Here is a 12090-nt window from a genome sequence, read left to right as displayed (position 1 = left end):
AGCAGCAGCACTCGAGCCCAGTTTGGATGCCGGATCCTGGACCTCTCTGTTAGATCTTGGAGCGATTTATTTTCCATTCTCATGGCTCCAATTTGGAATTTCTCCAGACAGATCCATTCCCTTTCCTCAATCCCTGACTTTGGCATTCCCAGGCCGGCTGGGGCGTTCCCTCGGAATGGTCGGAGTGGATTTTTTCCTCTTGATTTTCCGCTTTGTTCCTTCAAGAACCAAGAGCCTGGAAGATTCATTGGAAGAGAGGGAGGTGGAATTATTTGCTGGGATTTGTGGGATTCCTTGGAATTCCAACTCGTCCTTCCCACCTGGATGTGCTCTGGGCAGTGCAAACCACGCCCAGTGGGGGGTGAGGAATTCCCATGGATCCAGGGCTGGAAAAGCAGGAATGAGGAATCCCTTGGCTCTAAGGATTCCCAGGGAAGGAAAAGCAGGAACAAGGGATCCTTTGGCTCTGAGGAATTCCCTTGGATGCAACTCTGGAAGAGCAGGAATGAGGAATCCCTTGGCTGTGAGGATTCCCATGGATCCAGGGCTGGAAGAGCAGGAATGAGGAATCCCTTGGCTGTGAGGATTCTCATGGATCTAGAGCTGGAAAAGGAGGAACAAGGAATCCCTTGGCTGTGAGGATTCTCATGGATCCACCTCTGGGAAAGGAGGAACGAGGAATCCTTCAGCTGTGAGGATTCCCATGGATCCAGGGCTAAAAAAGGAGGAACAAGGAATCCCTTGGCTGTGAGAATTCCCATGGATCCAGGGCTAGAAAAGGAGGAATGAGGAATCCTTTGGCTCTGAGGAATTCCCTTGGATCTGCCTCTGGAAAAGCAGGAATGAAGAATCCCTTGGCTGTGAGGAATTCCCATGGATCCAGGGCTGGAAAAGCAGGAATTCTGCCAGCAGAGGGCCAGAGGATTTGGTTACGGAAGGAAGTCTGGGAGAGGAGGAGCACGAGGGCCCTGGCGCCATTCCCAGGCTCTGACACCGCATTCCCAAGGGCATTCCCAAGGTCATTCCCAAAGCCGTCAGCGCATGGCGGGAAGTGACTCATCCCCCGGAACCGGCACGGGATCCTCACCGGGACAATTAAAATGTTGGGAGAGCTCCCAACCTCCTTCCCTCGCTGCTGGAGAAAACCGGGAATGAACCGGGAAAAGGCTCCAGAGGGACCTCCAGGAATCCCTGGATGGGCTTGGAGGCCTTTCCCAACCCCAAACCATTCCCTGTTTCTGTCCCGGGATTCTCCCAACCTTCCCTTGCCCAGCTCAGGGGAAGCCCCACGTTCCCTCTGGATGGCCTGGGAATTCCAGCAAATCTCTGCCAGGGAATTCCAGGGGCCTGGAGAAGGATTTTCATTGGGAATTTTCCTCTCAGTCCCTCTCAGGGAATTCCAGGGGCTGCAGGAGAGGGATTTTCATTGGGAATTTTCTTCTCAATCTCTTCCAGAGAATTCCAGGATCTGCCAGGGGCCTCCAAGGAACATGGAGAAGGATTTTCCTCAGGAATTTTCCTCTTAATCTCTCCCGAAGAATTCCAGGATCTGCAGAGGCCTGGAGAGGAATTTTTATGGGGAATTTTCCTCTCCATCTCTCCCAGAGAATTCCAGGATTTGCCAGGGGCTTTCAAGGAACATGGAGAGGGATTTTCCTTGGGACTTTACCTCTCCATCTCTTCCAGGGAGAGCCACCAGCAGAGAAGGCAATTCCAGACCCCAATTCCTTTCTTTTGCAGATTTTTAGGGACACGAGGCAATTCCAGATGGGATTTTTCCCAATTTCTCAATTTTTAGGGAAGGAATCAATTCCAGACCCCAATTCCTGCAGGGCCTCCAAGGAACATGGAGAGGGATTTTCCTTGGGGAATTTCTCTCTCCATCTCTCCCAGGGAATTCCAGGGTCTCCAAGGATCTCCGGAATTCCCCATTCCTTTGGGGAATTCCTTGGGTTTAGTGCTGGGGGAGTGACTGGATTGGATTCCCGCCCTTTTGTGATGGGATTTCCATGATTCCAGGATTTCCTCCCTCCCCAGCAGCATCCCATGGCTCCGGCTGCCTCTGGATCATTTCTTCTCCACCTGGGAATAACAGCGCCACTCCTGATCCTCGGGAAAATGTAAAAAAACCCTGGAAAATGGAATTTCCCAACCTGGAAAAGAGGGATAAATTCTGGAAAATATTTAAAAAAAAACCCTGGAAAATGGAATTTCCCAGCCTGGAAAAGAGGGATAAATTCTGGAAAATATTTTAAAAAAACCCTGGAAAATGGAATTTCCAAACCTAGAAAAGAGGAATAAATGATGGGAAATATTTTAAAAAACCCTGGAAAGTGGAATTTCCCAGCCTGGAAAAGAGGGATAAATGATGGAAATGGATGGAAAACAACAGGAAATTTTGGAAAGCAGAATTTCCCAGTCGGAAAAGAGGGATAAATTATGGAAAATATTAAAAAGAAACACCTCAAAAATAGAATTTCCCAGTGGAAAAGAGGGATCAATGATGAAAATTGATGGAAAATGACAGAAAATTTTGAAAACCCCTTAAAAATAAAATTTCCCAGCCTGGAAAAGAGGGATAAATTCTGGAAAATGTGAAAAAAAAAACCCTGAAAAATAGAATTTCCTAGTCTGGAAAAGAGGGATCAATGAAGGAAAATGTAAAAAAACTCTGAAAAATGGATTTTTCCAGCCTGGCAAAAAGGGATCAATGATGGAAACTGATGGAAAATGACAGGGGAAAAAAAAAGGAAAGCAAAATTTCCCAGCCTGGAAAAGAGGGATAGATTATGGAAAATATTTAAAATAAAAAAATATTTTGAAAATATTTTTCGAAAAATGGAATTTCTCAGCCTGGAAAAGAGGGATCAATGATGGAAATGGATGGAAAATGACAGGAAATTTTGGAAAGCAGAATTTCCCAGTCTGGAAAAGAGGGATAGATGAAGGAAAATGTAAAAAAAAACCTGAAAAATGGAATTTCCCAGCCTGGAAAAGAGGGATAAATTCTAGATATGTCAAAAAAAAAAAACCTGAAAAATGGAATTTCCCAGCCTGGAAAAGAGGGATCAATGATGAAAATGGATGGAAAAGTTTGGAAACCCCTGGAAAGCAGAATTCCCATGGCAGCAGGGAGGGATCAGTCCCTGTTTTCCCGCGGCTGGGTCCCCTCTGGCAGCATTCCAGGCTGTTTGTGCCGGGATGAATCAGAGGATGAGGAAGGGCTGGAGGAGCAGGAAGAGCAGCCTGGGCTCGGTATAAACACACCTGGGCCCCGCCGCTCCTGCTCCGGAACCCGGGGAGCGATCCCGGCTGGAATTCAGAGGGTTCCGAAGGAGGGAGTGGGGATTGCCGGGACATGATCCAGTCTGGCTGAGAGCCCTGCACAGGTACAGCGGGATGGGATCCATGGGATGGGATCCATGGGATAGGATCTGTGGGATGGGATCCGTGGGATGGGATCCATGGGATAGGATCCATAGGATGGGATCCGTGGGATGGGATCCATGGGATAGGATCCATAGGATGGGATCCGTGGGATAGGATCCATGGGATGGGATCCATGGGATGGGATCTGTGGGATGGGATCCATGGGATGGGATCCGTGGGATGGGATCCATGGGATGGGATCCATGGGATGGGATCCGTGGGATAGGATCCATAGGATGGGATCCGTGGGATAGGATCCATGGGATGGGATCCATGGGATGGGATCCGTGGGATAGGATCCATGGGATAGGATCCATGGGATGGGATCCGTGGGATGGGATCCGTGGGATGGGATCAGCCCGCGGGACAGAAACTGGTCTGGGATCGCTGGGACTGGGAATGCTGGAAATGGGATTGTTGGATTAGGGATGGCTGGAACTGGGAATGTTGGGACTGGGACTGTTGAATTAGGCATTGTTGGAACTGGGATCACTGGATTAGGGATCACTGGAACTGGGATCGTTGGAACTGGGATCACTGGGACAGGGATCACTGGAATTGGGATCACTCAAACAGGGATACTGGATTAGGAATCACTGGAACTGGGATCGCTGGATTAGGGATTGTTGGAACTGGGATCACAGGGACTGTTGGAATTGGGATCACTGGATTAGGGATCACTGGAACTGGGACTGTTGGAACTGGGATCACTGGACCAGGACAAATCCCAAATCCCATTTTAAGCCTGGCCCCTCTCTGTCTGGTTTTGTGGTGTAAAGAGATCCCTAGAACTGACCAAAAGTATGGAATTCCTTCCTTTGTGAACGGCTTCCTCATTTCCCAGCATTCCCGAAGCTTTGGAAAAGTGGCTGGGAAAAGGAGAGGATGAATTTAAAAAATAATCAGAAAATCAAACAAAAAACCCCAAAACCTCAAAAAATTCCATTGAAATTCTGCACAAGGGGGAGGCTGACACATCCCACGGGAATTCCGGGTCTCAACCGGGCTCTCCTCAGCTCAATCCAAATCCCCGTGTTCCAAGTGATCCCCAGAAACCCCAAAAAAATCAAAATATCAACCAAAACTCCGTGGAATTAAACGAGGAAAATTAGCAGAATCTCCATTTATTAAACCAGAGAGGTTTCCAGGGGGTCAGGGCTGCGTTTGGCAAACGAGGAGCGCGAAGGAAAGTTTGGATTTTTATTTAAAAACAGATTTTGGGGCTGAATTTGGAGTTTAATGTCAGGATTTTGCTGTGCTGGAGCTGACACAGCTCAGACCAATAAAACCTCCTGAAATTTCATAATTCAGGTTGTGAAATAAGAGCTGGAGCGAGCCGAGGCTTCTCCCTTTCCCTGTTTCCCTCGCTGCTCAGAATTCCTGAAAATTCCTGCAAAAACCCCCAGGAACTGCAAAAAAAACAAACCTAGATTGAATGGACAGAGTTCTACAAAAGATTTAATTCCCCCCCCCCAAAAATAAGAAAAAAGCAAAAACTCCCTTAGGTTTTCCTCATCCTGGAAGTTTGGGCTTGGATTTGGGATTTATCGGCATCTGTGCTGCAGCTGAAAAATTTAAAAATAAAAAAAAATCGATCTAAACTCGCTGGAAAATTCCCCAAATTTCACCCTAATTTAAATTTAAATAAATTATTTAAGTTATTTAAGCTATTATTATTTATTTATTGTCTTAATTATATTTTTATATTCTATATGTTATATATATTATATATTATTAGTAATTATATCTTTATTATTATTATTATTGAATTATTTAATTTCAATTTCAATCAAATTTAAATTTAAGGAGAAGCTGCACCCCCCCAAAAAATCCGTATTTAAATGAAGAGAAGCACAAAAAGAGGAAATTCCGAAGGGAAGGGAGAGGGCTGAATTCCTCATCCTCAAACCACAGAGATTTTTAATTTCCTCTTTTTTTTCCTTGTGGAATGTGGGGAATATTTGGAGTTTCTGGGCGCTGCAATGAGGACGGGAATGCGGGAGGAGCTGCGGGCTGGAATTCCGGCTCCGCTGCCTCCTCCCAGCCGGGAGGATCCTGACTCATCCCCAAAAATGTTCCCGGGAAGCTGAGCTGGCACCAGGAATTTCCTGCTGCTGCCGGCTACAGCCGCTGGAATTTGCCTCTGGATGCAGGGGGAGCTGCAGGCGGTGCCAAAATAATTCAAATTTTGGGTGATTCCGAGCGGGATGAAGGGATAGCAGCTGGAATTTGACTCTGGATCCAGGTGGAGCTAAAATAATTCCAATTTTGGGTGATTCTGAGGGGGATGAAGGGATAGCAGCTGGAATTTGGCTCTGGATCCAGGTGGAGCTAAAATAACCCAAATTTTGGGAGATTCCAAGGGGATGAAGGAACAGGAGCTGAATTTTGGTTCTGGATGCAGGTTCTGCCTAAAATAACCCAAAGTTTGGAGGATTCTGAGGGGGATGAAGGAACAGGAGCTGGAATTCGGCTCTGGATCCAGGTGGAGCTAAAATAACCCAAAGTTTGGAGGATTATGAAGGAGATGAAGGCACAGGAGGGGTTTGGAACCCAAATTTCTGGGATTTGAGTTCCTGAACTCCCAGACAGGAGCTGGAATTTGGATCTGAATCCAGGTGGAGATAAAATAACCCAAATCTGGGTGATTCCGAGGGGGATGAAGGAACAGGAGCTGAATTTTGGTTCTGGATGCAGGTTCTGCCTAAAATAACCCAAATTTTGGAGGATTCTGAGGGGGATGAAGGAACAGGAGCTAGAATTTGGCTCTGGATGCAGGTGGAGTTGTGAGTGCTGTCTAAAATAACCCAAATTTTTGTGATTCTGAGGAGGATGAAGGGACAGCTGCTGGAATTTGGCTCTGGATCCAAGTTTTGCCTAAAATAACCCAAATTTTGGGAGATGCCAAGGGGATGAAGGAAGAGGAGCTGAATTTTGGTTCTGGATGCAGGTTCTGCCTAAAATAACCCAAATTTTGGAGGATTCTGAGGGGGATGAAGGGACAGGCACTGAAAGTTGGCTGTGGATCCAGGTGGAGCTAAAATAACCCAAATCTGGGTGATTCCGAGGGGGATGAAGGAACAGGAGCTGGAATTTGGCTCTGGATGCAGGTGGAGTTGTGAGTGTTGCCTAAATTATCCCAAATTTTGGTGATTCTGAGGGGGATGAAGGCACAGGAGGGGTTTGGAACCCAAATTTCTGGGATTTGAGTTCCTGAACTCCCAGACAGGAGCTGGAATTTGGATCTGAATCCAGGTAGAGATAAAAGAACCCAAATCTGGGTGATTCTGAGGGGGATGAAGGAACAGGAGTTCAAACTTTGGATCTGGATGCAGGTTTTGCCTAAAATAACCCAAATTTTGGATGATTCCAAGGGAGATGAAGGGACAGGAACTGGAATTTGGCTCTGGATGCAGGGGGAACTGCAGGTGGTGCTAAAATAATTCAAATTTTGGAGAATTCTGAGGGGGATAAAGGCACAGGAGGGGTTTGGAGCCCGAATTTCTGGGATTGAGGCTCCTGAACTCCCAGACAGGAGCTGAAATTTGGATCTGGATGCAGTGGGAGATAAAATAACCCAAATTTGGGTGACTCTGAGGGGAACAAAGGAAGAGGAACTCAAAATTTGGCTCTGGATGCAGGTTTTGCCTAAAATAACCCAAATTTTGGAAGATTATGAATGGAATGAAGGCACAGGAGGGGTTTGGAACCCGATTTTCTGGGATTGATGCTCCTAAACTCCCAGACAGGAGCTGGAATTTGGCTCCAAATGCAGGGGGAGCTGCAGGTGTTGCTAAAATAATTCAAATTTTGGGTGATTCCGAGCGGGATGAAAGGACGGGAGCTCAAAAGTTGGCTCTGGATGCAGGTTTTGCCTAAAATAATCAAAGTTTGGAGGATTCTGAGGGGGATGAAGGGACAGGAGCTGGAATTTGCCTCTGGATGCAGGTGGAGCTGCAGGTGGTGCTAAAATAACCCAAATTTGGGTGATTCCGAGGGGAATGAGGGCACAGGAATGGTTTGGACCCAGATTTTCTGGTCCTGGGGCTCTGTTCCAGAGCCGGGCTCAGGCGGTTCCCCCTTTCCCACGGGAAAACCTCTGGAACCTCGGAGAATTCCTGTGGCTCTCCTTCTGTCTCGGTGACAGCGCCAGGCCTGGAATTCCACCATTTCTGCTGGGATAAAAAAACCCCTCATTTCCTCCCTTCCCAGGTTTTTTCTGGAATTCCAGCATCCCCGGGCAGCTCCCTCCCAAAAATCCCAAAAAACCCCATTTTTCCCCTCGTTATCTCCCCGCTGAAAAGTGTTGTCTGTCTCTTAGGCCTGGCTCATGCTCCATAATCCCTGAGGCATTCCCAGAATCAGAGATTCCCTCATGGAATCCTCTGCTCTCCTCCCAGCCCGGCTGCCGGGGGGCACCACCCGGGGTAGGTCCTCCTCGTGTTGTTTCCGCCCAAAAGGGAGGAATTTCGGTGGGAACGTGGCTCCCGTTCCAGCGGGAAAGGCTCGGAGGGATCCCTGCGGCTTCCTCGCTTCTCCCGACGCCTCCTTGGGGCTCCCTAAAACCAGAGGCAAAAAAAACCCCAACCCCATTTTCCAGACCAAATGGGAAGAATGAAAAGTGATTCCGAGGGGGGCGAAGGCACAGGAGGGGTTTGGGACCCGAATTTCTGGGATTGGGGCTCCTGAATTCCCAGAAAGGAGGTGAAAGTTGGATCTGGATGCAGGTGTTGCTAAAATAACCCAAATTTGGGTGATTCCGAGGGGGATGAAGGGACAGGAGGGGTTTGGAATCTGAATTTCTGGGATTGAGGCTCCTGAAGTCCTAAACAGGAGCTGAAATTTGGATCTGGATCCAGGTGGAGCTAAAATAACCTAAATTTTGGGTGATTCTGAGGGGAACGAAGGAAGAGGAGCTCAAAATTTGGCTCTGGATGCAGGTTTTGCCTAAAATAATCAAATTTTGGGTGATTCTGAGGGGAATGAAGGGGCAGGAGCTGGAATTTGCCTCTGGATGCAGGTGGAGCTGCAGGTGCTGCCTAAAATAACCCAAATTTACGGTGATTCCGAGGGGGATGAAGGCGCAGGAGCTGAAATTTGGATCTGGATGCAGGTGGAGCTGCAGGTGTTGCTAAAATAACCCAAATTTTGGTGATTCCGAGGGGGATGAAGGGACAGGAGGGGTTTGGAACCCGAATTTTTGGGATTGGGGCCATCTGTTTCCTGAAGGGCCTTCAGGTGTATTTAGGGCAGACAAACCCCCCCAAATGGACCCCCCCAAAATGGATCCCATCCAAAATGGACCCATCCAAAATGGATCCCATCCAAAATGGATCCCCCCCAAAATGGATCCCATCCAAAATGGACCCACCCAAAATGGATCCCATCCAAAATGGACCCATCCAAAATGGATCCCCCCCCCCAAGTGGACCCACCTAAAATGGATCCCCCCCAAAATGGACCCATCCAAAATGGATCCCATCCAAAATGGACCCACCCAAAATGGATCCCCCCCAAAATGGACCCATCCAAAATGGATCCCATCCAAAATGGACCCACCCAAAATGGACCCATCCAAAATGGACCCATCCAAAATGGATCCCCCCCCAAATGGACCCACCCAAAATGGATCCCCCCCAAAATGGACCCATCCAAAATGGACCCCCCCCCAAAATGGACCCACCCAAAATGGATACCCCCAAAATGGACCCCCCCCCAAATGGATCCCCCAAAATGGACACATCCAAAATGGATCCCCCCCAGAATGGGCCCATCCAAAATGGATCCCACCCAAAATGGATCCCCTCAAAATGGATCCCCCCCAAAATGGATCCACAAAATGGACCCATCCAAAATGGATCCCATCCAAAATGGACCCCCCAAAATGGATCCCCCCCAATGGATCCCCCAAAATGGATCCCCCCCAAAATGGATCCCCCCCCCAAAATGGGCCCATCCAAAATGGATCCCCCCAAAATGGATCCCCCAAAATGGATCCCCCAAAATGGATCCCCCCAATGGAGCACGGCTCACGGGTTTTCCCATTTTTATGGGCTGGATCCATTTGCAGGTTGGGGTTAATCCTGCAATTCCAGCTGCAGGGAATGAAGGAATTCACCCCAAATCTGCTGCCCCCAACTCCTTCTGTTCCCATCCCAGCCCCGGAGAGGAACTGGTGGGAGTGGGAAGGCAGCGGCTCACGCTGGGGGTGGAACGTGGAGTTCTGCACTGAGCAGCTCCAGGGATCCAAATCCATGGAAAATGGAAAAGCCGGAATGCCGAGGTTTCGCTCCCGTGGCCTTCCCGGCTCTGCCGCGGCTCAGGAGAGACACAAAGGGCTCCGGGAAGGGAGTTTGGAATGAAATTAGAGAATAAGAAAAATAAGAAAAGAAAATTAAATAAGAAAAAATAATAAAATAAAATAAAATAAAATAAAATAAAATAAAATAAAATAATAAGAGAAAATACTAAAAGGAAATAATTAAAGGAAATAATAAAAGAATGAAAGAAAATAATAAAGGAAAAGAAAAGAATAAAAGAAAAGAATGAAATAGAATGATAAAATATAAGTAATAATAAAAGAAAATAATAAGAGAAAATAATAAAAGAAAGTAAAATAATAAAATATATACAAAAATATAATATTAACATATGAATTATGAATTATATGATATATAATATATGTACTACATTATACATTTATTTATATTTTTATTTATATAGATAGATCTATCATATATAATATGTTAATATATTGTAGTATATTAATATAAAAATTTATATATATTCTAGAATAATATAAAATAAAATAAAATAAAATAAAATAAAATAAAATAAAATAAAACAAAATGAAATTAAATACAATACAATAAAATAGAGAAAAAATAAAATAAAATAAAATAAAATAAAATAAAATAAAATAAAATAAAATAAAATAAAATAAAATAATCCACCCTACACCGTTCTTCTCTTGCAGAGTCTCCCAGGGCTCTGTTCGTGGCCGGGGGCTCCGTCATGTCGTGTTTCCCCCAGCTGTGGCACTCGAGCACTCCGGACTCTCCGAGCAGCCCCGAGCCGGCGGCGCCGCCGGTGCCTCTGAGCCCGCTGGTGCTGAGCTCGCCGGGGGAGGGCGGCCGGAGAGGCTCCCCGGGCTCGGCCAGCCCCGGCTCGCCCAAGCCGGCCTCTCCGGTGGAGTGCTCCATCTGCTTCACCAGCTACGACAACGCCTTCAAGACGCCCAAGGTGCTGCAGTGCTCGCACGTGTTCTGCCTGGAGTGCGTGGCGAGGCTGAGCGCGGCGCTGCCCGGCCCCGCGGGGCCCGGGGAGCCGCTGCCGTGCCCGCTGTGCCGCCAGCCCACGGCTCTGCCGGGCCGGGGAGCGCCGGGGCTGCGCACCTGCCGCCCGCTGCTGGCCACGCTGCCCCCCGAGCAGCAGCAGGAGCGCCTGCTCTGGATGGACGGCACCAAGCTCTGCTGCCGCCGCGCCTCGGACGACGCCGAGAACCCCGAGTCGTGCCTGTCCATCGACGTGGCCATGAGCAAGGCGGACAGCGCGGAGCCGCCGCCGCCGGGGCTGGCGGGGAGGCTGTCCCGCTGCGAGCTGTGCGACGATTGGAAGCGGATCGTGCTGCTCTCGGCTCTGGTGCTCATCCTGTTCTGCATCGTGCTGTGGCCCGTGCAGTGCGCGCTCAAAACCGGCAACATGCGCTGCTTCAGCCGCCCCGCCAGACCCCAATTCTTCACCCCCAAAACCACCCCGGCACCGGCGGCGGCCACACAGCTCCCGTTCCTCTAGGGCTGGAGCCCCTGCAGCTGCTCCGGGACGGGACAGCGACAGGACCCTCTCTCCTGACAGCGGCTGGGACACAACCCCCGTTCCTGTAGGGCCAGAGCGGCTCGGGGATGGCACCTGGGACAAAACCCCCGTTCCTGTAGGGCCAGAACGGCTCGGGGATGGGACCTGGGATAAAACCCCCGTTCCTGTAGGGCCAGAACGGCTCGGGGATGGGACCTGGGACAGGACCCGCTCTCCTGACAGCGGCTGGGACACAGCCCCCGTTCCTCCAGTGCCAGAGCGGCTCGGGGATGGCACCTGGGACAAAATCCCCGTTCCTGTAGGGCCAGAACGGCTCGGGGATGGGACCTGGGATAAAGCCCCCGTTCCTCCAGTGCCAGAGCGGCTCGGGGATGGGACCTGGGACAGGACTCTCCTGACAGCGGCTGGGACAAAACCCCCGTTCCTGTAGGGCTGGTCCCTGCTCCGGGATGGGAACAGGGGCAGGACTGCTGCTCTGGCAGAATCTGGGACAAAATCCCTTCCCAGTGGTGCCAGAGCCTCTGGATCTGCTCAGGGATGCGAACAGGGACAGGACCCGCTCTCCTGACAAGATTTGGGACAAAATCCCAATTCCTGTAGTGCCAGAGCCTCTGGATCTGCTCAGGGATGGGAACAGGGACAGGACCTGCTGCTCTGGCAGCTTCTGGGACAAAATCCCTTCCTAGCAGCACCAGGAGCCTCTGGATCTGCCTGGCTCCATGGGGATGAGGAACAGGACAATTCCTGGATCTGCTCAGCTCCATGGGGATGAGGAACAGGACAATTCCCTTTCCTGGGAACGCCCGCTGAGTTCCTGGGATGGCCGGCAGACCCCGCACCCCCTCC

At 49.1% G+C, this 12090-nt stretch overlaps 1 protein-coding gene across 2 annotated transcripts; it reads left to right on the top strand.

Moving 5' to 3' along the window:
* Positions 1 to 3041: 3041 nt before the first annotated feature.
* On the top strand, positions 3042 to 11371 carry RNF223 (ring finger protein 223). Of its 2 annotated transcripts, XM_058855268.1 has the most exons (3): positions 3042 to 3389; positions 7751 to 7856; positions 10406 to 11371. In XM_058855268.1, exons 2-3 carry the CDS (start codon positions 7805 to 7807, stop codon positions 11221 to 11223), a joined length of 870 nt encoding a protein of 289 aa, XP_058711251.1. In that variant the 5' UTR covers positions 3042 to 3389; positions 7751 to 7804; the 3' UTR covers positions 11224 to 11371. The 2 variants fall into 2 exon arrangements, with proteins under 2 accessions (XP_058711251.1, XP_058711252.1); XM_058855269.1 differs by lacking the exon at positions 7751 to 7856.
* The last annotated feature ends 719 nt before the right edge of the window (positions 11372 to 12090 follow it).

This window comes from Poecile atricapillus, chromosome 22 (genome assembly GCF_030490865.1).
Source record: "Poecile atricapillus isolate bPoeAtr1 chromosome 22, bPoeAtr1.hap1, whole genome shotgun sequence".
Taxonomy (NCBI): domain Eukaryota; kingdom Metazoa; phylum Chordata; class Aves; order Passeriformes; family Paridae; genus Poecile; species Poecile atricapillus.
This window is presented reverse-complemented; position numbering and strand designations above follow the sequence as displayed.

Coding starts and splice junctions, on each gene's coding strand:
- RNF223 (XM_058855268.1), top strand. CDS start 7,805: ATGGAATCCTCTGCTCTCCTCCCAGCCCGGCTGCCGGGGGGCACCACC. Junction 7,857..10,405: donor GCCGGGGGGCACCACCCGGG/GTAGGTCCTCCT, acceptor CTTCTCTTGCAG/AGTCTCCCAGGGCTCTGTTC.